This window comes from Grus americana, chromosome 8 (genome assembly GCF_028858705.1).
Source record: "Grus americana isolate bGruAme1 chromosome 8, bGruAme1.mat, whole genome shotgun sequence".
In the NCBI taxonomy this organism is placed as follows: Eukaryota; Metazoa; Chordata; class Aves; order Gruiformes; family Gruidae; genus Grus; species Grus americana.
In genome coordinates this window covers 10,833,454-10,860,226 of record NC_072859.1, presented here as the reverse complement: position 1 = coordinate 10,860,226, position 26,773 = coordinate 10,833,454, and the positions used below count along the sequence as shown (strand labels likewise).

General features: G+C 35.8%; 1 protein-coding gene across 8 annotated transcripts in view; it reads left to right on the top strand.

Moving 5' to 3' along the window:
• KCNT2 (potassium sodium-activated channel subfamily T member 2) overlaps positions 1–26,773 on the top strand; it is a 142,011-nt gene that overhangs the window by 10,804 nt on the left and 104,434 nt on the right. For all 8 annotated transcript variants that reach the window (XM_054834142.1, XM_054834144.1, XM_054834141.1 and 5 more), the window contains exon 2: positions 21,018–21,097. In XM_054834142.1, coding sequence (XP_054690117.1) covers positions 21,018–21,097 — 80 coding nt within the window. The remainder of the gene's footprint in view (positions 1–21,017; positions 21,098–26,773) is intronic.

Here is a 26,773-nt window from a genome sequence, read left to right as displayed (position 1 = left end):
CACTTTACAGTGATAGAAATGGTCATACAGAGAGAAGGAAGAGCTGGAAGTACTACTGTGCCTTCTTGTATTGCTCTAGACATTTGATGATTGGTTATCAGATCTCCTAATATCAATGCAGCCAGTCCAGTTCATAAACACAGATCTCCTCATTGTATCCGTATATTCCACCAAAGTCTGATCAGCGTTAAGATCTATGTAAGACTTCAAAACAAGATGACAGAACAACACCTGTCCTAAAGAGTTCTTGAATAATTTGATTCTCACCAAAGCCAGCAAACTCTGAAACTTATGCATTCATTTAGGAAGTCACATCTAAGGAAAAAAAATAGGGTTTACATCGAACAGGCCAATTTTCTGAAGGCACCTGCTAAATGATTTTCTAAACACACACAAGGCACATTATGAAGGTTTGAAGTTATTATTTTGAAAAATTAAATACTGGGTATACTATTCCACCAGCTGTACTACCAATGAGCAGCATTTTACTTCACAGACTACTGAGATATGTTAAATGCTATTTAATATGAATAAAGATGACAGAATTAAACTTTTAAAATATTGTGAAAATGGAGATTAAATTTTTCTTAATCTAATGAAAAGACAATTAAAACCATGCCTGATGATTAATCAGAGAGTGTAATAGCTCACTGAGTAAGAAAACTGAGATTTATACCTTAATTATAGGTACCCTGTTAGCTGTGGAGAGAACAGTATCAGACAGGTGTCATTTTAGAGATAATAATGACTTTTAAAACACTTGTTCTATTATGTGTTCAAAGTTCTTGAATCATTGCCATTCCTTAATGAGACGTTTACACAATTTGTATTAAAATTTTATAAAAGTTTATAATTTTTTTAAATGTAAAACAATAATCATATACTGTGGCTGTACTGCGCAGCAAGCTGTGTTTGAAAGGAAAAAAGCAATTCCACACCACTGTTAGACATGTTACAGTGTATACATCTGCTAAGCTGCAAGTATTACCTCAGAAATCCTGTGTATTTTATCCTCCACCTGGAGCCAAAGCACCTTTAAATACTAGAGAATGAAGATAGTTATGTATCAACACACAATTCTTTTAGGAAGCATCATCAGCAGAAAACGTCATCAGCACTCTTCTGTTGATTTGGTAGAGTAAATGGAGTCTCTGACAACCTTTCCTCTGTGGAAAACATCAGGCAAGACACCTACAATCAGTATTGGGCATTTGTTTTATGCCTTTTCCTGAGTGCCTGAATACTACTCCTCTTCGTATTTATCTGTTAAATATTCCCCTTTGTCCTTTGTCTAACTGTTAAACACATGATTGTGGGAGACTGAAAGTGTATACAGCTCCCATAATTTCAGAGAATCACAGATTGACAGAATGGGTAGGGTTTGGAAGGGACCTCTGGAGATCGTCTAGTCCAACCCCCCTGCTAGAGCAGGATCACCTAGAGCAGGTTGCACAGGATCACGTCCAGGTGGGTTTTGAATATCTCCAGAGAAGGAGACTCCACAACCTCTCTGGGCAGCTTGTTCCACTGCTCTGTCACCCGCAGAGTGAAGAAGTTTTTCCTCATGTTGAGATGGAACTTCCCGTGTTCCAGTTTGTGCCTGTTGCCCCTTGTCCTGTTGCTGGGCACTAGGGAAAAGAGTCTGGCCCCATCCTCTCGTAAACCATCCTTTAGATATTAATAAGCATTGATAAGATCCCCTTCTCAGTCTTCTCTTCTCCGGGCTAAACAGATGCAGTTCTCTCAGCCTCTCCTTGTACGAGAGATGCTTCAGTCCCTTAATCATCTTTGTAGCCCTCTGCTGGACTCTGTCCAGTAGTTCCCTGTCTTTCTTGAACTGGGGAGCCCAGAACTGGGTACAGTGAAATTGTGGTAATATCTCACACAATATGAGATTCAGCTCTAAATTTACTTCTCAGAGTTGTTGGCATTCTAATGGCAACTTTTGGGGTATTGTTTAAGTGTTTCCAGATTGCAAGTCTGGACTGTTTTAAGATGTAACTTTAAAATAAAAAAGACTCCTTTTTGTAAAGTTACCCTAGTCCCAGGCATCTGTAAAAAGCATGTGCAGTATCACTTTTTTTTTCCTCCCCTTTTTCACTTTTTAACACTTCAGCTATATATGGAATCTCAGATAAGTTCTTTCTAGGCATGTTAAAGTATCTGTGGGAAGTTCCTGAGAATTTTAATTTGACTTTTTACTATTTTCTTCCTTTCAGATCAGGCATGGTTCCTATAATTTCTTGCCCTGAAATAAACAAATATTGCTAATCTAAGTAAAGCTATAGACAAGTGGGGAATTGAGCAGAGTACAGAAAAAAATGAATGAAACTAACTAACTTTATTTATTGTTTTGGATGTCATATTCTTGCATCATACCAATTTAATATTATTATTTAATATTAATATCACTTCTGTCAGTAGAAGGAAAAAATGTAGCTTGCAGAAAAAAATAAGTTTTTGCAGCAGAAGAGTCTGATGTAAACGTTATTCTGTCCTTCAGTGTGTTTTGTGACAATGATCAGTACGCATTTTGGAATATAACTCAAAAGATAATGGTATAATATTTTTAGTTACTAAAAATTTTAAAAATAGTAAATCTAGTATTATTATCTTTAGGAGTACTATTATTAACTAGTGATATTTCTCCTTTGGGAATACTGCTGGCTATGACTAGACTCAAGAAAGAGCTATAAAAACTAGACTTCATTGTTGTGGGGGTGTTTTTCCTCATAAACAGAGTTCATATGAAGGTGAGGAATTATCAGAATTAGCTAGATATTTATTTTAGATGAAAAGGACTATGCACATTTACCACTCAACTTGGTCAGTAAATTACCATAATGACTTTCAGTAACTCTGAAGAGGCTATTTTAATCCTTCCCTCAAAAGAAACTGAAGAAAGGCTAAATTATTATACTGAATAGTGGTTTAATGAGAATTAGTACAAAGCTTGATTTTAATTGGAAGTCTAATCTCCTCAAAGCTGAAAAATCTTTTTCAAGAACTTTTCTGCTTCTCTGATCAAGTAAAGATTCACACTCCAACAAGTTCTGTATCAATTTTCACTTTAGATCATAGAAAAAAAAAAAAGGATTTCGGCATTTATTCCCTATTGCAAAACCTAACGTAGATAGCCTGTAAAAGGCATTGTTCCTTAGAAATTATGCACAAATGCAAAAAACCCCAAACACCAACTCTATTCCTTATTTGCCGTGTTCCTCTCTTATAATCACTCCTTCACCTCCAGCAGATTTAGAGTTGAGACTATATATTGTGGAAGCGAGACACCAATGTTTTTTCCGTAAGATTGCCTTGCGACCTTAAGTGGATTTGTACAAATTCTGATCTGTGCAGCAAGACTGTAGAATACTACATCAGTATGGTACAATATTGTCTTGGCCAGAGTTTCATTCCCTGTGTATCATTAAGTATTTATCAAAATACTGTAAATATTGTATCAGAAATGGTGTGGCCAGCAGGACTAGGGAAGTGATCGTCCCCCTGTACTTGGCACTGGTGAGGCCACACCTTGAGTACTGTCTTCAGTTTTGGGCCCCTCACTACAAGAAAGACATTGAGGTGCTTGAGTGCATCCAAAGAAGTGCAACAAAGCTGGTGAAGGGTCTGGAGCACAAGTCTTATGAGGAGCAGCTGATGGAACTGAGGTTCTTTAGCCTGGAGAAAAGGAGGCTGAGGGGAGACCTCACTGCTCTCTACAACTGCCTGAAAGGAGGTTGTAGCCAGGTGGGTGTTGGTCTCTTCTCCCAAGTAACAAGTGATAGGATGAGAGCAAACAGCCCCAGGTTGCACCAGGGGAGGTTTAGATTGGATATTAGGAAAAAATTCTTCACCAAAAGGGTTGTCAAGCACAGGAACAGGCTGCCCAGGGAAGTGGTTGAGTCACCATCCCTGGCATAAAAGAGAAAATCCAGAGTGGTATAGAAAATTTCCCATTGGTATTTGATTATCTCACCCAGAATATGATAGGATAAGTAGGATTGGTGGATAAATGCTAAAATACTGACATAAATAGACTCCATAAATGGAGTAGGAACAATGTTTAACAGTATATTTGAATAAATCTGAGATATACTTCTCCATTTCCAGTGGAGAAATAGTTCAACACAGTCAACTAGAATAAAGTTATTCTATTGAAAAATTACATTAATTTTGTTTTCAACTGTGCAGAGTTGAAAAAAAGATTCTGAGAAAAACAAACCCAAAAACTCTGGGTAGACCAATTTATTTCATCTCTGAGTCTAGACCAAATTCAGGTTACAGCCTTCTCAATAAATTTCCCCAAACTAGTCATTATTTCATGGCTTCATTAATGGTAAGAATCTGGACCATTTTGAAGACATTTTATGCTCAGTCATTTTAACTGAGACTGTTTCCTTCACATTAGTGATTATAATGTATATTTCACAACACTGAGGTATGAAAGCATGATTTTATAACTTTTTTCTATTTCCAGTTTTTGTGGTAACATTTTAGAGTTGGAGAATACAATGCTGAAATAAGCAAGGGACCACAGACCAATACAAGAAGTCCAGGGTACAGAAGGGATTTGAATCAGGATCTCAAAGACATACAACAGAAGGCCATGTTTTCTCTTACCTACCTATCATTAGATGGTTAGATTAGATGATAGCATGTTTAAAATGTAGGAAGCTGCTCTTCCAGTGCAGGTGGTAAACTGCAAGTCCTAAGCTTTCCATTGTCTTTCAGGTAATTTCTCAGACTTCCAACTGTAACAATGCAATTTCAGACCTTTCAGTTCAGTCACAGAGGTACCAGGAGGGGAAGATGGATACATGCAGTCTGAGCTATTAGAAAAGGCGAAAAAACCCCTGTATCAATCCTGTTTGTTTATTTTTTGAGTTGTTTACTTCTTTTCCTTATTATAAGCATTTGATTTTTTATCTTCAGTATCAATCTCCAGAGAACCTTTTCAAATGCCTTATAAAAATTTAAGTACATGATGTTCACTTCAGACTTCCCCCTTATCTATCTCTTCCAATTATCTCATAATGGAGCAGAGTGCTACAGCTCATACTCTATTTATATCTGTCATTTACTTCATTCTTAGTTTGTTCCCAGGCTAAATCCAACTGTAGGTCTTGGCATGGGTGCCATTTATTCTTTTTAATCTCTTCTTGACATTCTAACCAGTACTCATATTTTTATCATTCCTAATGTAGATTATAAGAATATTTTTGTTTGCCTTTTGCCATGATTTTATTTAGCTGCTATTTTTAACTCTTTACTCTTATCTCTCATACAGTGGTTACAAAATATGTCAATTCAGTATCTGGCATTGTAGCCTAGTCTCTGTGCCTGGAAACTCCTAGCATTTTAGCAACATTAGAAGTATGGCAACTGGACTATATAAAACTAAGCAGAATTTCAATATTCATTGAATAACATTGACCATATATCTGCGACTACTATACCCATGCATATTGTTCACATCCAGTTAGCAATTGTGTGGACATATTTGTGCTAAGAACATGGCTTATGCAACTCCTCAGAAACTGAAGTCACTCCACACTAAGCATTATCTCCTGTCCATTTAAAATATTAAGGTGCTCTCCAACTTAAGTGGCTATAGAATTGGATCCTTCAGACTCTTATATTTTAGTATTTTTAAGACAAATCATTCTTAGGAATTCATAAAGAGAGAAATGGGAGGAACAAAAGAACATTGGAAGGAAAGCATTGTGATATACAAAAAAATATAATTTTGAACTTCATATATACTTGACTCATATTTTTATTATTAATTGTATTTTGATACAATCCAGAGACCTTGAATCTAGACCATTGTAGAAGAGCCCTGTAGGAAACAGAGGAGCATACGATTCCCATTTCAAAAAGAACATGGCAGAAGTCAAGCCATGTGTAGCAAGTAGATAGAGCATGGTACCAGGATCAAATATGATCAAATATGAATCAAGCAATGAAGAATTCAGGGTACTGAACTACCCCTAATCCTGAAAACATACAAAAGACTGATAGTTGAGAGGCACTTTTAGAGAGAAGAACATTTGAAGACAGCAAACATGAAAATGGAAGAATGACTGCAGGAAAAATGGACAATGTACAGCAGTAAATGGAACACAGCCTTTCTCTAGACTGAACAGTGGCTTGATAATCTTCCTGTGTAGAAACATATTTGTGCAGTAGAATAGGACAGGGGATTCCAGCTCTTGACTGCAGGTAGCTACTACTTCCTCAGAATTACTTTTGCACAAAAAAGATGACCCATAAAAGCCTCCTTTTGGGAATATGGTGTTTATGCATCTTTTTACTTGTACTTCTTTCAAACACAGTTCTGACTATACCTGTAAAAGGATCAGTTTTGATTTTATGAACACTGCAAATTGCAATAGGGAACTATATCATGCTTTATTTTAGTAAGCTAGCAGTATATAATACTGTTTTAGTTGACCATATAAATTTATACAGCTGAAAGTTAAGACTAAATTTTCTAACTCCCATTGTTAAAAGGGTGAAAGCTTTTACAATATTAATTTTTTTCATATTTGTCTTTGCTCAGATTTCTTTTAAAATTTAAGGGTGTCTGCACTGAGACAGACTATTTAGTCTGTTATTTAGCTGATTGAACTTGTCTGCTAAATAAGTGACCAAACAGACCATGGTAAGTGGTAAGAGGAAATAATGTAAGAGCAGAGCAAGTAACACACTGTTGCTTATTCTAACATAGCCTCATTCTGGTACACCCTCTTTTCCGACTTTCCCCTCCATCAACACTTATCCCATTCCCACATTCTCTCCATTTTGTTCTTACCATCAATATAGTTATTATTGAAACAGATCATCAACATTTTCCTAATGATGCCAAAGTGTTCCTGTTGCTGTGTTCTGAAGTGCTAAAATGTGCTCTGGAACTTTTGTATTAGTTAACATTTACAAAATGTTATTAGACAGCCTAATACAGGCAGTGTGATTAAGGAAAGGTTGCAGAGAAAGATCTGTGCTATCTTAGAAGTAACTTGTGTTTGTGAAATGGGCTTTGATTGTATGACTATTAGCATGATCAAATAAACAAGTGATATGTTCTGCTTAAACTACCCCTGTAGGAGCTCTAACATCCCAATAGTGACAGATAGATGATTTTTTCAAAATCCCCTTGGAAATATTTTAGCACTTTAAGAACACTGTTTAGGGATTTGACTATTAAAATATTGTCTCAGTTTAGGGAATTAATTTTGAAAGTAAGATAATAACATTTGTCCAGATTTGAAGGAGACAAAAATGAAACAATTTATTTTTGAAATGCTGTATATAAATATATAAATTTGCCAGTTGCAAAAATTCTGAATGAATGTGTAATAGAACTATGACAGCTTTTATTACCGTATGAGAAATATCATAGATGTTTTACAGAATCATTGGAAGGCCTTTCCTAAAAGGGTCACTAGTTAAGGTCCAGTGTGGGAAGTATGTATAGGCAGCAAAAGTCTCACTGATAATGAATGCACAACAGTACGTTATGCTAAATCAAGGTTTAGTTTAAAACATTGTTATGGACAGCACCTTCCCCCCCCCCCCCCCAAATAAAAGACTTGATAGCAACATAAACCCAGATACCTGTAATCACCTTGATGAATGCAATTCCATGAACATCATATTCTACAATCCTAAACTAGAGGTTTTGGTTGTTATCTCCTTCCCACTATTTTAATTATCTGGGCAATTGAAGAATTGGTCAATTAACTTTGTAGCAGCAAATTTATGCTGTCTTTTACACCATACAAAGAGATAGTTCATAATCCCTGTCAGTCGGTCAAACACTGCAGTTGCACTAAGGTCCTGCCTTTGCCATTGTCCCAGAGTGTTTGCTCCTGCTGTGCCTTTGCATTAGCTATGATAATCACAGTGACTGAGTCTGATCAATAAACTGATCCAATTGAAAACTCTCTCTCCAAAGGAAAGAATATAAATAGTCTTTAGTTAAGAGCAAATTCCCAGACTCATCTGGAAATCACCCCTTTGTAAGGGTGACACGAGCTGGGACCCCCCTTGTGGAGATGGCAGGTTCTTCTTACACTGGCCATGAAACAACATGCTAACTTGACATTGTATCCGCTGTTGTCTGCCAATGGTCGGCACAAGCCTATTTTACATGGTTCACAGGTAAGTGATTTTGTGTTTACATCCAATTCCTACACAAATCTGTACCACTGATTTATCTGGTAATAAGCAAATCAAGTGTTGATTGGTCAGTGCTGATAGATTTAATGATCGTTGGCAAGAAATTGCATTGTTGAGAGCAGTGAGCTACATCTTAATAAATAAACAACTATCTAGTTCCAAACATAGATCAAACAGCTACTGTACCTGTAAACTAAAAACTGCCTATATGACTTTCCTGAAAGCCAGTAGTAAGCCAATAAATACCAAATGATTCAGTGAGGACATGCATCTAAATATTCCTTAATGATTTTGCTGCTTCTGCAGAGAGATCCCAAATCTACACTAGTAAAAGACTCCACACTGAACACATGTACATATTTTCCATATTGTATATACATTTGACTGCAAGTTTATCACTCATCCACCACAACATTAAAGAGTTCAGGTAGTTCAAACTGAAACTGGTAGACCTAGAAGTGCAGTCTTAGCATAGCCTCATGTCCTAAACACCTCTGTGTTGCCAGGCCTCTGTCAGCAGTTCTTTCTCTGCAGTGGAAGTAATAGCAAGCTCAAATCAAAGCCCAAGGCTTGGGTCTCTCCTCTTTTCAGGGCTGCTGTTCCCTCCACTGCAGGTTGCAAAAATAAGGAAACTAAGGGCCCCTCTGTTCCATCAGTCTAGGCCCAACGACTTTGTGTAAAGTAGCTACTCCCCACGTTATAATCCTGGGCAGCTACTTTTATTTTCCGCATTGTATGCTTCATGAGGCTTTGCTACCACTTCCTCCAGCCTGTGCTTGAACTTCGTTGTGGTAGTTGCCATCTATGCCTCCTTTGTAATAATTGTTTTTCTGTGTGGTTTGTTTGTTTGGGTTTTTTTGGTTTTATTTGTTTCTTAAACACACAACTGGAGAAATAATCAGTTTTATCATCTGGCTTTCGTTACAATCACTACAGTGATTTGTACTGTCAGACTTTTATTTAAACTTTATTGCGCTATATGTCACCTGTCAAATAAAGGTTTCAGGTCATTTCTCTGAACATATAATATCTTAACTTGCCAGTCCCACCCAGATGTTTATGTTTACATTGCTAGGTAGATGTGTACATGGATTTACCTTCCACACAGCATAAAACTCAGCCAGCCTTGTTTGTGCTGTATAAACTGCTGAGTGAGTCTGCAGCACAGGGGCCCTGAAGAGCAGCTTTGGCACTTACTCCATACTCATCGTATCCTTCTCTGGAGGGGATTAGGAGGTGACAAAGCAAACTGTGGTGACAGCTGGGGGTGGCAAGAGGAAGTTGTGAGGATTAAGGATGGAAGGAAAGGAGTAAGTGGCAAGGGTGGTAATAGAAAGTGAAATTGAGCACTTTTCTTCCTTCACATCTCCTAAGCTGAAGACACATTCTAGTTTTGCTGAAGGAAACAGGAAAGAAGTCAAATAATCAAGGAATCAAAGATGTATATATCACAGGTATACAGAGGTATACATACAGGCTACAGGTGATCTCACTGGAGACTAAAATTAGCGAGAAATTAATTCTAGTGAAGTAAAAGCCTAAATATTTTGAAAGTTACAGTGTCTCAAGAATTTTGCTGCTTACTTTCCCATGACTTGGCAGTAAAATCCACTAGTTTCTGAAAATGTAATTCATACTTGGATTGCCTTTGCAGAATAGGCATGTGTGAATTGTAGACTGAGCGCCAAACTTTCATTGATTGGAGATTAATTTTACCTGCTAGGTTTTTTCTATAGCAGACAGAATATTTTTTGAGGGAATTGTATAATTCAAGTTCCGAGGCATCACGTTAGTATCATATCAGAGGAAATACAGAAGGCATTTCACTAGCTTCATTTTGAAGCTGGATTTTTAGATCCAGCAACTGCAATATAGAATCATAGAATATCCTGAGTTGGAAGGGACCCATAAGGATATATGTTGAGATAAGGAATATGTTGAGATGTTATTTTCTCAAGGTTAGTAGTTATATACATTTCAGGTTTATAATTGTTTTCGAGAAATATGCTAAATTTCAGGCTTCATTCCTCCTCCAAATATCCATAAAATGGATGTTTTGTTTGTCTTTAAGGAAGCAGCTTTAGGAGATGGAAAAAAGAAAAACACAAAACAAAACAGGTCAGTCTGAATGGGGTCAGAGAATTCAGATTGCTTAGAGATACCTCTTTGGTGACCAATTAAAAAAAAGTAGGATCTTAAGGTTAAAATGTACTCATTTTTAGCTTAACACTTGGGAAGAGAGTCTTCCATGTTTGAAGGACAAATGCAATGTTTTCTGAAACTGCAGCTATTCATCTGATGCGTCTTAAAATTTTCTTAGTATTTTCAGTGAGAATGGCCTTATTTTTGCCATTTTTACTGCTGAACTCAGCAGGAAACTGTTAAACAACTAAGAATCATACTGTCATCCCAATATGGTCATTCAGAAAGCAATCATGAAAACTAAGAGCAAAGAAATACAAGAAGAATACAGCTCCCAAAAGGGAGGGCGCAGAATACAGATCACATCCCATCAGGTCAATATGACACAAAAAGCAGCATAATGTCTTGTAATGGTACTTGTACAGGAAATAAATTTAAGGCTGCAAAGACTTAAAAAATTTCGGCCATTCTATTTTAATTGGGTTAGAAAACCCAAGCAATACCAAAATTCAGATGAAAACAAAACTATTCTTTGGGTTGATGAATGCATTTTCCTTGGAAAAATTCAACAGATTTTCTACTTAAAGAACAATAAAGGAAATATAAAATATAATTACCTTCTTGAACAAAACAATTTTCAGAGGGAAAACAGAACTTGTGGTTTTGACATGACATGTTGCCGTTTCTATCTTAGAACTCAGAACATTCAATTTCTGAAACTTTTCTCCTTAATGTTAATCAGTGAGCAAGACTCCATACACAGATCATATAAATTCTTCTGTTTACACTGACTGCTGTAGTTTAAGACAATTTTTCATAAGCTTCTATTTCTTTTGGGTAGGTGCAGCTAATAGTTCCCTATAATTTACTATGTCTTTGGTAAAAATGTAGATTATCTTACTGAATCTCAAAATTTAATTTTGGAAAACAAAACAAAAACCCCTTCAGAATTTGTTTTTCTGACTTGATATAATTATGCTGTGCATTTTTCCAGGAAACATTGAATAAATTGTTAGTTATAATTGAAGATTACCAAATATAACTAGCATAATAAAGTAAAAAAACAAAAGCAGAAAAGCCAGCAAACAGAAGTAATAATAAAGCAAGACTGTAACAATAAAAAGCTGTGGAATTATATTAGAGAAGAATCAATATATATGCTCTTTTGAATCTCACACTGACCTGCCAGTTTTGTGTAAAATACATTGTATAATTGAAATAGCAAGAAAATTGCTTTCATTTTGGGAGAAAAATAGTAATTAAATACTTAAAGCCATAGGGAAATATCTAGTTTGAATATTTTTATTATTGGATTATTTTACTCAACTCTAAGTGAATAGAATCTTTCCATTGATCTAAGTGGGCATTGGATCAGACCTACTAGGAAGCTGGCTCTGTGTTTCAGGTAACATATTAATGAGTCCTATTTAAAATTATATTTTACACTTGGTCATGTGATACTTAAAAAAGGACAGATTAGGAATCACCCACAAAGGTTTTTCTTCCTTTTTTGGATTTTTTTTTTTTAAATCCATCTGCTCTTTTTTTCTTCTCCCTTCTGCTGCATTTTTGGAAAACTAAATCTTAATTTCTTATTTTTTTAAGTAAAAATAAAACTGAGATAAGCCATCTAATCTGTGAGGATACCATGTATGAACAGCTCTCAGCTTTATTCTACTTGCTGTTTTTGAAAAGATGCAATCTTGAAAAATAAGAAGGGAGAAAAAGGTAACTTATAGAAGAGCAGTAACAGAATAGTCAGACAAGTTTGTCTTAGAGATGAGAAGTAGAGTTTAAGTGAATAGCGATTTGGATCTCACTGGTAATCAGAGGGTAACTCAAGTCCCTTGCAATGGACCAAATTTAAGAAGAGTGCTCAGCATTTCCTTAAAGTCAAGACATGTTGGGCTCATCCTTTCTCTCACTAAATAAGACCTATACAAACACAGTGTATTCTGCTGGTTTAAGCCCTTGACTACTACACACACACACACACGTGTCATAAGTAGCTCCTATGCCTAAACAAAGATGACGTTTCATTCACAAGAATTTGTTTTTCTATATGTAAGAAAGATGTGTGTACCTGTAAACTGCCATATCTAAAGTGAACAATAAGTCTTTAAGATTTTTATTTATTTAATATTCTAGAGATGTCAAAATCTACCGGAACAGTTTAAGGGTCCTATTTATCTGAACACCTGTTTCTGTCTTTATCTGGATAATCTCCATGACAATGTCCCTCATAGTGTTTAGCTGCTTGCTTTGTAAAAGAAAAGTGTTAAATGAGGAGCATACAAACTGAATCCAAACTTACTAAAATAAAAATCTACAGAGAAATAACATCACATGTTAAGTTTTGGAGTAGGAATGATAACAGTTCCATCACTGCCATCCATCTATTTTGAAGATACAGTGGATATTTTCATACATGGTCATCATAAAGTTTCTGATGGGCCTGATGAAGAAGTATCTTGTAAGGGCTATATAGCACCATCAGTAAGAGGGTCCACATAGCGTTTATGCACTGTTGTAGAGTTTATTTATTAAAGCCTTGATAGTTGTGGGCTATCCTAATGTGCAATACTGGAAGTAGGCTGAAAATTGATGAAATAATTCATGAGGAGAGGAAAGCCAAACATCTCAAAACCACTGAGATTTCTCAAGGTCATGAAATGATAACTTTACGAGTAGTAAAGTCCAGAGGTACCCGTGGCACAGGCCAAGATTTTGAACACTAGGAAGTCAAGTGGAAAAGACTGACCTTTTGATTGACTATTAAGCTAAAGTGACAGGAGGAGATGGATGATGAAAAAGGAGAAGTTGCCAGAGGTAACACCAAATTAGTGACACTTGGTGACAAAGAATCATGAAATTGTTAATAATGACGTGGAAGGAGGCCTAGAGAGAAAGCTATGCATTCTGGTTTGACTGTGGTTGGAGTTAGAGGTGGTGGTGCTATGGGAGAGAATGAGTTCTTCCTGCAAAAGAAAAAGCAGAAGCAAAAATAAGAGAATGAGACTTTGACCAGAAGGAAGGGAAGTTTCCAAAGGAGAACAGAAGAGGACTAGTTACTAAGGAAGAACAACAGATGAATAGACCACTGTAGTTGTAGGAGAAGGATGTGTATTCTAACTTTTGTTTTAGAACATCAACAGGTGATAGGGACACGTAGTTGTGATACAGAGGAATAGAACATGTTAGGCACATGAATCGTCCTCCTCCTAAGGCAGTTTCATTACTCATGAATCACCAGCTGTCCTGTTGCCTTTCATAGCAAAGCAGCCTTTCCCTTGAAACCAAAAATTCACTGTTTGTTGAATGGCAAAGAGAAAAGTTGGTACAGAAAAATAATTTCAGGAAAGCAGTTGAGAAATTGTCCTGGTGAACAGAAAAATCAAATTTGAGCAGAAAAAATAAATAAATTATATGGTAGCTTGTAATAGGTTACTGTGTGTTTTGCTCCTAACACTCTAATATGGAGTTAAATCCAGACTGACAGTGATGGAAAGGTGTCATCAGTGCGCTTGGTATTCAACAAGTTTGTTTCAAGTCTCTTTTTGACAAGTAGTTGCCAACGTAAAAACCCCAACAATCATTCCTGCTATTCAGGTGTGGTTAACTGGCACAACTACATACAGCTGAACAGCATCTGGAATCAAAGTCATGAAGCATACCCCATTACTCAGAGTTCTCTAATACTCGGACTTACACAGTTAAAAAGCCTTGCATAATGGATTTTCATTGCAGTAGCTCTGTTCTGTATATAGCCTACATGTGAAGTAAAAAGACCTATTTCAAATGCAATAAATTCACTTTAAAATATGTATGCTTTCCTCCCTTGTATGCTTTGGGGAGGGAAAAAAGTTTTACCAAACTTGTCAAGTATCTTCCTTGTGTGATTTTTCTTGCAAAATTTAGCTTAAAAGTGCATTATTTCTTAATGCATCATTCACATTTGATTTATTGACTTTCTAACCTTAGGCAATAGATTTGCAACAGGAAAGTGTATTTGCAGTAAAAAGTCAAGCGTGTGGTATTTGCAGGGTCACTAAAATGGAGAGGGAGATTGCTCTGAGATTTCTTTTCCCCATAGTAAAACATCATAGTATTTTCTGTGGGTTTTTTTTTTTTTTTAAGTTTCTAATGACAAAGAATACAAATTGATAATTCACTTTTTATTACTGCACCATTACTAGAATAGTAAATTTGTCACTAGTTTTCATGGCTGCAGGACTAAGATGATAATTTCCCTTTTGAATTTTCAAGGCTGATTGTGAATAGGGGATTTAAAAAAAAAAAAGTGTGTTATTTGATTGAAAAGCATGAATACTACCCACCACTGAGTCTCAGTCACTTGCTATCAGTCTTCCTGTAAAAATTTTTCCCTCCAAGGAATGGAAGAGATGAAGATATTTTGCACAGAAAAGTTTGAAAAATAATGTCATTTCATACCGCTGTTGCTTTAATATTAAATTGCTGCCATGGACCTGTACAGGTTTCACAAAGATAGTTTTATGTAACTGAGGCCAGCTGATTGTAAAAAGGAACATGAAGCTGGTTCACAATCAGATTTTAAAATATATTTATATACATAAAAATATAGATATTTACTATTTAAATTGTAAGGAAGAAAATTTTAATTAAGGGCTGAACTTTTTAACATTTTGGCTTTTGAACAATTAAGTAATGAAAAAGTTTGTTTTTACAGAGAAAATATTTTTCTTGTGATTGCAGGTGCAAATTTTTACTTCGTGCAACCTGAAAATTTTGGTTCAGCCTATTTTCTGATGATGTGTTCAATTTGTTTCAATCAAACAAGCAGCACTTATTGGAAAGATACAATAAAAAGGGTTTGAGCACACATACAGTTGAAGCTACAAGGTTATTTATGCATTGTTGATCCTTTATTTTGTAACTTGTGATTAAGCTGAACTTAGTTCATGCTATTTCTATCTTCATTAATACAGAGAATTTTTACAGTGACATTTATAACACCTGATCTCTATAAATCCATTAGTTATGGTAACATCCAATTACATAATTAAGCAAATGTAGATACATCTGGAAAAACTTCACTAGGTAGATTAACTCAGATTCACTGATTTAGAAGGTAACTTCTAAATAAATATACCTGTAGAAAGAACCAAAGAAATGCCCAGGTACAGATGTCATAGCATACAACTCTGAGTATTAAGATGACAGAACATGTCTTTGTTACATGACAGTTCAAGTTCGAACCAGACAATTATACTGTACAAGTTGTTCTAGAGGAGTACTGTGAGAATTTAGTCAGGAAAAATAAAGAGGTAATAGGTAGTACTGCATACTACAAAGCAATTATTAGAAGGTGTAAGCCTGTGTTCTATCACATACATTCACAGTGTTAGATATGATAAAGAATCTACAAGACAGTATTACATGAACACAATTCTGCAGAGATCTTGAAAATATTCATTGGTTTATTCATAATAAACAGATAAAACCCCCTATCAGAAAAAGAGCTTATACCTGTCAGTTTTAATTATTCTACACTTGTTGAATTCTATCTTTTAGAAAATAGAGTGCAATATTGCAGATTTGCAATTTTGTTAGATTTCATCATCATAGTGTATAGCAAACTGCTTTAGTTAGGATGTAGCTTTTAAAGCCTGTGTCCTAAAGTGCCCAGAAAAACGTTGAGGCCCTGATCTCCACAACACTCTTTCATGTTCACACTGCAAGAACGGACTACCAACTTAGGAGGTTGCAGAAGTAGCAGCATCTTTTCTGTCTTTCTAATAAGTGGGATGAAAGCACCCTGCCACCCCCAGTTACACCATTTGTTTTGGGGTGCTGTCATTCAGTGTGGAGAGGAAATGAAAACTTGGAACTTTAGCTGTTCAGTGTTCATCATGACCTATGCAACTGAATGACCAATTTCCTACCAGAAACAAATAGAAGGCTTCCCCAAGTTAAGAACCAGTAATGGAAAAGTAGTGGTCTTCCCACCATTTCCTTCAGCACAAGATGACGACGCATCATTCAACAAGCAGTCTTGATCTGTCATATTGATTCTGAGGGAACGAGCATGACCATTTCTCTGTGAAGCTCTAAACAAATCAGAGTTCTGACTATTTCAGAACTTGCAAAACCTCAAAAAAAAGAGCTGCTACCCAGGACAGTCATCATTAAAATACACTAATCTTTGATTAAAAAACGCCCATTCCCCCCCCCAATAAAAGAAGCTCTGACAATAGCAGTTCACTTCAGCACTTCAAGTGCTTCAGTTTTAAGCACCTATCTACAGCCTACATAATAAACTTTCATGTTTGAAATCTCACAGGATTTCACATATATTGGAGTGGCAAATCCCAGTAAAAACATTATGTCTATATTACAAGACTCTTTTTGTAGGAAAAAACACAAGATGTCCCTTCCCATAAAGATGGATTTAAATAAATTGATGTAGCTTTCTTTAGATTGGCTCTGTACAGTTAACACCTTTTCTTGATTCCAATGTCAAGAAGTATTAAGCATAAAATTTTACAGCTCTTAGCACGCACACAGTGAGAAATCCAACTCATGCTTGCATTTTGAATGTGCTATTTTCTAACACAAAAGACAGAATTTGTAGATTTAAGGGTGTAAGGTAATATTGTTACTATAGTATGGCTATGGAGTTAGCATGACATCGTAAATAGCAATGGAAAAAACAGACAAAATTTAAGTAACCAGAGTGCAGACAGATTGGTCCCAGTGATTTAGAGTCATGAGAAGTGCTTTGCATTAGTGTCTTTAGCATGAATTAGTATTTTCCTGCTATACTTTTTATTGCATTAAAGTGTACTACTCAAATTACATCTTGACTGGACTAGAAGAATGCAATGTATACTTGTGCTTTAGGTACTTCAAGATTCTTCTTACCATTTGAAAGATTCCACTGACATCACTGTTCTTTGAGTTTAAACTAGGGAAGATGGGTATTAATGGTATTTAATTTTAAAAAGAAGGTTAAAAACCCCCACACTGTTTTCAAGAGAATCATATAACTTCAGTTGGTTTTGCCACAGATATATCTGCCACGTATTTGTGCATTTTCAATAAAGCTGAAGCAAGAGTCAGTAATGCATCAGATCTGTTCTTTAACTTCCAAAAGCAGCTTTTCATGGAATATTCAGTGCCTACCACATACAGAGGAAAAGTCAGAATCAAGTAACTGACTGCATACCCAAAATCTTTATGTTCGTCAGACATTTCTGTGCCAGTAACCATCCTCAAGGAATAGTGTTCGAATCCTTCGGCTTGATTTCCTTTAGGTCAAGGTGGACTGAACTACAACTAGTTTTTAAAGGAAGATAAAAACCGTGAAGCACAAATAGTTTAAACTACACTTTTAAATTACTTACACTAGAAATATATAACAAAACCAAACCTATTCCGTAATCAGATGATCTGCATACACATATATTATCACCCTGTACTGCATGTGTGCCATTTCATCAAAACTGTTTTCTTGAAATCAAATTCCAACTAGTACTTATCATGCAACAGAATAATCAAGTTTTGTTTAAGTATGCAGCAATGAATTTCAGTCACTTGAAACATCCTTACTAACTTGTACTTAATTAAGTCCAGAAAAAGCTTGTTCAAGCCATTCACTACTACTAAATGCTCTTAATATTGCAAGCAAGGATCAGAATTTGTGTTACATTCCCAAAATACTCCCTTTCTAGGTTACACTTCATCGTGGGGAAAAAGACAGAAATGAGCAAATAGTCAAGGTAAAATTTTAATCATTAAAAGATTACAACAAAGGTTCAAGTAGAATAAGCGTTCTCCCTAAAAATGAAAAAGCAAAGTATTGGGAAGGAACAGTATCTGGAGGTTTCTGTCCTTACCCTGCCAGTGGCTCCTTCAGCCATTCATTCTTAGCTTTACCTAGTAAATAGCAACCTTTAAGAAACAAAGTGAAATATTCTCTGTCTTATAGCCAGATTATCATGAAAGTGTATATTGATTATAGATGCATGATAATGTATTTCTTGCAAACATAGAAGGTCAATATAGTTTTTACTTAAGTTTAAAAAGTCAGGGAAAGGAGAAGGAGGAGTTGAAACAGAAGTGGTGGTAGCAGTGTTCATAATCCATTTTGCCATGGAAACTGCTGCACTGTGGAATCCCAGTCTGCTGTGAGCACAGGTTGCTAAGGAAGGAGAAGTAGACAGCTGTTAGAAGGCTATCAGAGCAATTCATAATGGTAGTGATAGGAGGGTGATTAACTCCCACATCCTCTTTCCTCATTATCATTAAATCATGGCTTACTGCTAACATGTTGTTCTTTCATGATAAGTGACTACTGTAATTTTCTTACTGAAAAACCTGAGAGATTAGTTTAAAATGTGTAAAAAAGATCACTGATACTGTGCTCCTGTTAAATAACATCCCTTACTTCAATAGCTTGTGCCACTTTGTTTACCTACTGAAATATGTCCTTGAAGATTAAGTATATACACTTAGCATGTGGCAGCTGCCAAGTCATGGGAAGTGTTTCCCACTAAAACTGTCACTGCATTAATGACAGTAAGTACCCTGGGAAATGTGCAGAAAAGAACTGAAGCCAGAGCTCAGGCCCCCACAAACCTGCTCACCTACTAATTAACCCCTGGACATACATCCTTAACTTGCCTTAAGGTTACCAACTATCTAAATTGTACTTCTGTTGATGGTAACAATTCATGCAGTCTTGAACAGCACAACACTTAGTTTACATTTAAGCTCAATAAAAGCCCAGAAACAAGTTGCTCTTCATCTGATGGGATTTTCCTCTAGTTTGGTAGCAGTTTCTAAGACATTCCTCTGGGCCCAAGGTCTTTGAAATATGCAGCTGCAGCTACTCTGAGTTTAAAAAGCATAGGGCAAGTGGGTTCTTCCTCTTTAATTCCAGCTGCTTATAGATCTCACCACAGAATGGGTAGAGCCAGACAGGGCAAAAAAGCTGGTCCAGGGTAGGGATTGCTCTTTATGCTGTGCCAAATGCCACAGAATAAATTCAAAATTCTGTAGAATTCTGTGGAGCCTAGATCCAATATTGATTCTTTAAAATAAAATTGTGGTTTTGCTTCCTGTGAATAGGAAGCAGTGTTATTCTCCATTCTACAAGGAACACTACAATAAACCACAACAAAGCTAAGTGACTAGTCAAAATTAACTGACCTCACTAAGTGAGTCATTGAGAGCCTTCTTTTTATGATGTGCTGACCTTGTCCTACAAAGTGATATGCCTAAACTTCTGGTAATAAGTAAGCAAGAATGAAAAATTCACATAACCTGAGATGCCATCCATTCTGGGCCCATAACTAAGTGATCTTCCAATTCCATAAATGTACAGAAATATATGGTATTAGATAAGTATTTGAAGGCAAGAGAGAGACTATAGATAACATTAGATTACACAAAAATTGTTTCAGCAAAGGCTTCACATGCAAGAAAGGAAAAACTAAAGTCAAGATCCTGGTAAAAACATGACAGTATGTATAAGAACAAGTAATTGAAATACAGTTGTTTGGTGAAAGAAAGACTGCTGAAAGGAAATGCTCAAATAAAGATCAAGTATGCCTATGAACAGAAAAGGTTATGCAATTTTGCAACATGATGGTATTCAAAGAAAGTGAGAAGTAAGGAAGTAACTCACTTTTGTGATATCACTTTATTCTTTAACAATAGTAGAATAGTTCTAAAACTGAGGACTGACTTCTCAAGAAGGCACAGAAATTGTGCTGGGTAAAGTGATTCATTGCTGGAGGAGAACTGGGATCAGCAAGGGAGATTAGTCAGTTGGGTAGAGCAGGGACACCAGTGGAAATGGAACTAATGCTGCACTCATCCTGCAACAAGCAGTGCAGCTCCACAGCTCTGGAATGGCCCCATTTTTTTCCCATACAACTAATGCACACCTTTTCCCCTTGCCAGCCGCCGTAACAGGTTTCTTCTCCCTTCTAGCCTGTAGAACTATTGCATGAGTTGTACTCAGACTGAATTGAGGAACAGAAACATGAAATACATCATGGCAAATTTGGGGGGGAAGGGAGGGAAAGAAAGATGGTCTGTCGCTTTAATATAATCGGGAAGGGGAGTTATTTTCTTTACAACATTGTATGATTGCAATATAATTTTGCTTTCAGTTCTCAGTATTTCATTGTGACAAAAGTGAAGTTTGGAAAGGGTGGTTTGTTTGGTGCATGAGCATTTCATTAAAGGTGAACACATGACTGAGACATGAATGCTTAACAGATATATGAACAAGATCAGAAAAAAAGAAGAATCATTAAATTATCAATTTTACTGGAAAGGAGTTAAAGAGAGATGGAAGTTTTAACCTGGACATCAAGAAAGGCTTCCTTACAAAAATAACAGATACGAGAATAGTCTTCCAAAGAAAATACCAAAACCATAGTCGCTTCTGATTTTGCGGTGTAGAGTGTCCATGTAGTATGAAAATGATTCTGCATGTAAAGGGGATAAACTGGTTTGTTGCGGGTTTTGTTTTTTAATCTTTTAACATTAGTCATTCAAACCCAAGTGAGCTTTTGGTTGAACACTCTCTATATGTTCCTCCAGTTATGTGTCAAAAACTGATGATTAGTGAAACAAATTATTTTGAAAAAATACTTTATTATCTTTCATTTTCAATTCTAATACTTCCTTTTATATTTCAGGGTTCAAGTTGAATTCTATATGAATGAAAATACATTTAAAGAGAGACTAAAGCTCTTCTTCATCAAAAACCAAAGATCAAGTAAGCAGTTGGCTTAATTTCTGTTAAGCATAATTGTGATACTTTGAGTAGAATCAAATTCCATTGAAGGCAACAGCAATTTTCTTCTGAGCTAAAATTTTGCTCCATAGAGGAGTCAGTTTTACATAATATCCAAAACAAATTCAGAAAGTGTTATTTAAACTTACAAACAACATACTTAATTTGTAGGACAAATACTTAGTGACATAATTTTATTTCTGTCTCGTGATCAAGTTGACTAGTTTACTTGTAGCTGACATTGCAATGCTCATTGACAAGTCATGACCTTATGTCTAGGAAAGCAAAGAGCCTCTAAGATGCTGGAGGAAAAAAGCTGTATAAGTACATAGCTTTTTGAAGTGTTCGATTTTATTAAGTATTCCTAAATAAATTTCAAGCTTGATCTGTACCAAAAAAACAACTTGGAAAGGAAACTAATGGTGAGGACCTATCTCCTCCTCACTGTGGTACCTCAGAAAAGTAGTCCTTGTCTTTAGTCTGATTTAATGATATCTTCATTGACATATGCACTTAAATTCATAGGCCATGATGAAAGAGAATAATGTGCAGGAACTAAGATGTTACTCTATTTATATACATCCATGCAGCTGGTCTGAGGGGATGGAAGCATTGTATATTATCAAGTCTTGATTAGACCAATGGAGTTCATAGCTGAGAAGAACAGTAACTACCCTCAATTTTCCTCTGTGTATCAGGATTGAATATACCTCCATTTGCCCTACACCTGTAAAGAACTAAAATTACAATAGCTTTATACATAAAGCTTTTAGAATAGAAAGAATACATTTTGGCCTTTGTAATACAGTTAAGATGGTTCCATGGCTGTGTGTCTGGGAAAGGACAGAAAGAAGAAAAGAACTTTATTTTTTGGTGTCCCAATCTGAAAAAACCTAGACAAACAAAGAACAAGTTTTTAAAAAAGACAGACCATAAGATCTATCTGTAAGAGCTAGTATTAAATAAATACTAGTTTTATATCACAGAACACGATCTTTTTATTGGCTAAGCTTCTTTAACTTTCCAAGTGTGCTAAGCAAAACAAACAAACAAGCAAACCCTTCCCCGCCCCCCCCCCCAAAAAAAAAAAAGAGGCACCATGCTGTGAATAACTGATATTTTCAATTTGAGCTTTGGAATTATTTGCCAGTTCCAGCTGGACAATCGGGTTTAACAAAGCTGCCAGAGGTTCATCCATGGGGAAAGCTTTATTTGTTACACTTACATAGACACACAGGGGAAAAGTCATCTTAATTCAGGTGCCTAAATAGCATAGAAAGCAGAGGACTACCTCTGCTAATAAGTGATGTGGATAGCCTTCAGAGTATCTTCTCTTCTAAACTTCAGATGGGACATAATATATAATAATGTGAAAAAAACTAACTAGATTTGGTTGGTAAATTGATTTTCTAATGAAGATTTTTATTTGAAATAATTTGAAATTTGTGCTGTATTAGCACACTTTAGAGCTCTCATTGCACGTTGGCCAATATCAAAAGAATGTGTACAAAAACTCAGTATGCATAGAACAAAGAAAGGAGATGTGTGAAGAACAATTTCATACTCCTTTTTATGTTTACAAATGTAACTGTGTTGCAAAGACTGAATTTTTGCTCATGTATTTCTGTATATAGGTTGTGGAGTCTCCCTCCACTGAAGTATTTAAAAAACATCTAGACACAGTCCTGGGCAACCAGCTCTAGGTGGCCCTACTTGAGCAGGAGGCTGGACAAAATGACCTCCAGAGGTCCCTTCCAACTTCAACCATTCTGTGATACTTATTAGAGAGACACGAGTTTCATTACATGTAAACTGCAAATCTAGTTAGCTAGTAGAGACACTGTCATTATGGGCACCTTCTTTTCCTGAAAGGTCCTCAGTACAGGACTCCAAGGAAAACTCTAAGAGATGAGGAATGTTTTTTCTATTGTTGAATTATGCACCAGTTCATGGAAAACGAGTTGGAGAAAGAAGGTGCTTACTGTACTTAGAGCAGCATGTGGCATGGGCATGCCATTTCCCACTAGAATCCCACAGCTTACCCAAGCACTGCTACTGGTTCTTATGATACAAAAAGCTTTACCAACAATTAGACATTAAAGTTTCAGGAGAAACAAACAGGAAATACAGCATAATTATTACTGTACTGAATGAAGAAAAAATAATCTCCAAAGTGAAGTGTTAAGAATTAGTAAGTTCAGTCAAACACTCCTTCTGCTTATGCAGATCTTGGTTCTTGTCCAAATACAACCAGAATCCTCTAAAATACAATCTCCAAAAACCTGCTGCTGAAATAGTACCTGCCATTCATTCAAGTGTACTCATTCAATCCTCCATTGAAATTGGAGGATTCTGTTGCCCAGAGGTATCAGGAAGTTGACAAAGACATTACACTTCAGATCTTGGTGATCAATGAGAACACTGAAAACCTGCCTTCACATACTAAAGACGTAATTGCTATTGTTGAAAAAAATAATTATCAGTAGTATTAGTAAATTTTCAGATAGTATAACTAAATCAAGCTACACATGTTCACCAGTTTTCACTAATCCTTAAGACTTCACAAGTGAATTTAACGCAGAGTGTAATATCACGTGGTTTTGTCAATCAGAGCAGTAAACTCTAGAATTTACATGGATTTTCTATGGAATACTGTTCTGATCTAAATCACATACAGACTGGTAGCATTAAATATCAATTGTTTCATCAATATTCTGGTTTTGGAAGTATTTCTATAAACTGATAAAACAAGCCTTCATCTATGTCTAATGTCAACCTATCTTCCGCTCAATCTTTTGCGAGCAAATGTCTAATCAAGTTCAACCAATGCATAAAAACCATAAAAACCACTTTACAGAGATGTCAGCCAGCACCACCCCCCACCCCAAAAAAAAAGAGAGAGAGAAAAAGATGACATATTGGTATGACTTGCTTGTACTTGCCAAGATCACACACTGCATTATCACAGCCTAAAATAAGTCTCGAAGGGAAAAAGTGAAATTTCAATTCACTGGAGAGGGAATAAAAGATAACCATCACCAAGATATAAATTATTAACACTATATTTTGATCCAACTCCTAAAACCAATATGTTAGAGACTTATGAGAAAGGAATAATGGAAGTTGATTGTAAAATCTTTAGTTGCTATCTTGCTTTGATTTAGATCAGCTCTCTAAATCAGAGAATTAATCTCCAAAAATAAGGAAGGGAAGCAACAAGAATTTATAATAAAAATGAAAGTCAGTCAGTCCTGGTGAAGTATAATGTATCACTGTGTACTTCAAAATGCCTGCAAAAAATAGCAAACACTTGTTCAAACCAAGAAGGAAACATTAACGTTTGACATAGTTATGTTTATTTCACAAAACAAACAGATTTTGAACTGTCATTATCGATCTCATCTTTTAAAAGAGACAAAGGATGTAACACCATGGTTACATGGACGCAGTGAAATTCCAATCTCATTAAACAATACATAACTGAATAACAGTGTATGATTGATGTAGCTGAATACAATTTTCAGGCACCAGTGTCAAAACAGAGATATTTTGTGCAAATGACCCTGCTCCTTGAACAATCTGGCTGTGAATGGAAAAAAAGAAATTAAGTCAAGCAGACCATGTTGATCCACTGACAGCATGTAAAAGAGAGGACAAAAATAGTCAGCCAAACAGAAATATGAGATGCTTTCTTTATAACAGAGTAATAAATAAAAACCTATTTTAAATGCTGTCTCTAGTGACTGTTCCCTCCTTCCCATATTTGAAATCCTAGATCTCCATGATAATAGAATAAATGCATTTCTTACAACTCATAGGTGATATCCCCAACTATAATGCTACCGAATATTTTGACCAGAGAGAATACTTATTTGGTAGTCCTACATTAATTATTAAAGCTTTAGCAGAGGTGACTAAATATGCTCCTCCTGACAGCACATCCTATTTCTAAAGACTGAGACATACAGAGCTAGGAGAGGTGACCTTCTGTAACAGCACAGACTTGAAGTCTGTTCTTCCATATTTATATTGTAATAACTGACCCAATCACATATGGTACAAGACCTATCCTACTGCCTTATTTTATATATAAGCCAGTCCATGATATGCACTCTATATCTATGCTAACTAGAACCCTTAGATGAAAGCATGTCTGGTATGAAAACCCTGCCTGCAAGAAACAACTATTCCTGTGGAGATATCCAGAGCCTGAAGCACTTTTAGGCATAGCCTAGAACAGATCTATGGAACCTATATATTTGATACTTAAGTAGTTCTAGAACTCTCAAATCTTAGTTCTGAAAGATAAGAGCTTAAGGCAGCAGCCAAGAGCATGGATCCCTTGTATCGATGTAGTTTTTAATCAGAAAAGCACCATTTTCTTTTAGCATTTAAACCAGCATATAATTTCACATGACAATTAGAAACTAGGCCAGTATCAATGCAGAGAAGAAGTGTTCACACCAAGATTAACATTTACAGAGCTAAAAACCAGAAGAGACAAGCAATAGACTTTTGTAGTTATCTAAGAAAGTTAGACAACACAACAATAATTGGTAAGGAAAAGAAACCCTGGTGAGCTTTTTATGTTTGTTTGGGGTTAGGTATTTTGGGGGGTTATTTTGATTGTTTGGGTTTTTTTAACATTATCTGCTCTTGTTGTTGTAATAGCTTAGTTGTTACAGCAACCACTCATACTCCAGCAGACTTTCACAAAAGGGTTAGTACAGACAAACAATTCATGTTTTCTTCAGCAACAGTTAAAAAAAAAAAAAACAACTGCAAAAAAAAAATCATAGCATTGTCCAAGAAAAGTACAGGGGTTCTTCCTAGTCAAATAATAGCATGAGAACACACTCACCTACTTTCTACAGCCTCTCAATCCATTTACTACTTCAACCCCTTCACTCATGTTGGGGAATAAATAGTCTGTGGCTAATTACTCTTGATAGGACAGCAGGAATCACTGGTTAATGTTCACAAACCTAATTGCCAGTAACAGCTGTGGGACTTCATACGGTTCGGACCACAGGATTTTAACCCGTAGTTTGCAGATGACAAGATGTTTTGAAAGTCCATCCAGTTCTCATATGATAACTGTAACTTCACAGTTAAAAGTAGTAAGCAGTGTTGTTTGATAAACTTCAAGATTTCTTTCAGCAATTGCATGGTAGAATACTTAAGAATCTATTTTCTATTTTTCTATGTTGGCATTTTCTGTGATTACATTTTAATGGGAGAGGAACTAGTAAATATAAAAGATGATTGATCAGTTTTATCTCTAAGGTGTTCATTTTGAACTTAGGACTGAGTAAAGTCAAAAAGTATGTAATATTACCGTAAGATAATTATGATTCTTTCCTTAAAAAGGAATTTATGTACACAGCTTTGGGTATGCATAATGAAGCTGTAGTTCTTAAACGATGAAAGCAATTATATTAAGTTCAGCAGACCTGCAAACGTATTTGCAACACAACATTAAAAGATAACTATCTTTACTATGACTAAGTACAAATGAAGTCACATCTGTGTAAGACTCAGTCAATGGTATTCTGCTTTGGACAGAAGTGTTCAGCCATGCAGAACTGGACTCTCAGTTCACAAGACTGAAAAAAATTAATGCTTAAAGTGACCTCCCCCCACTTAACCTTAGTCAGC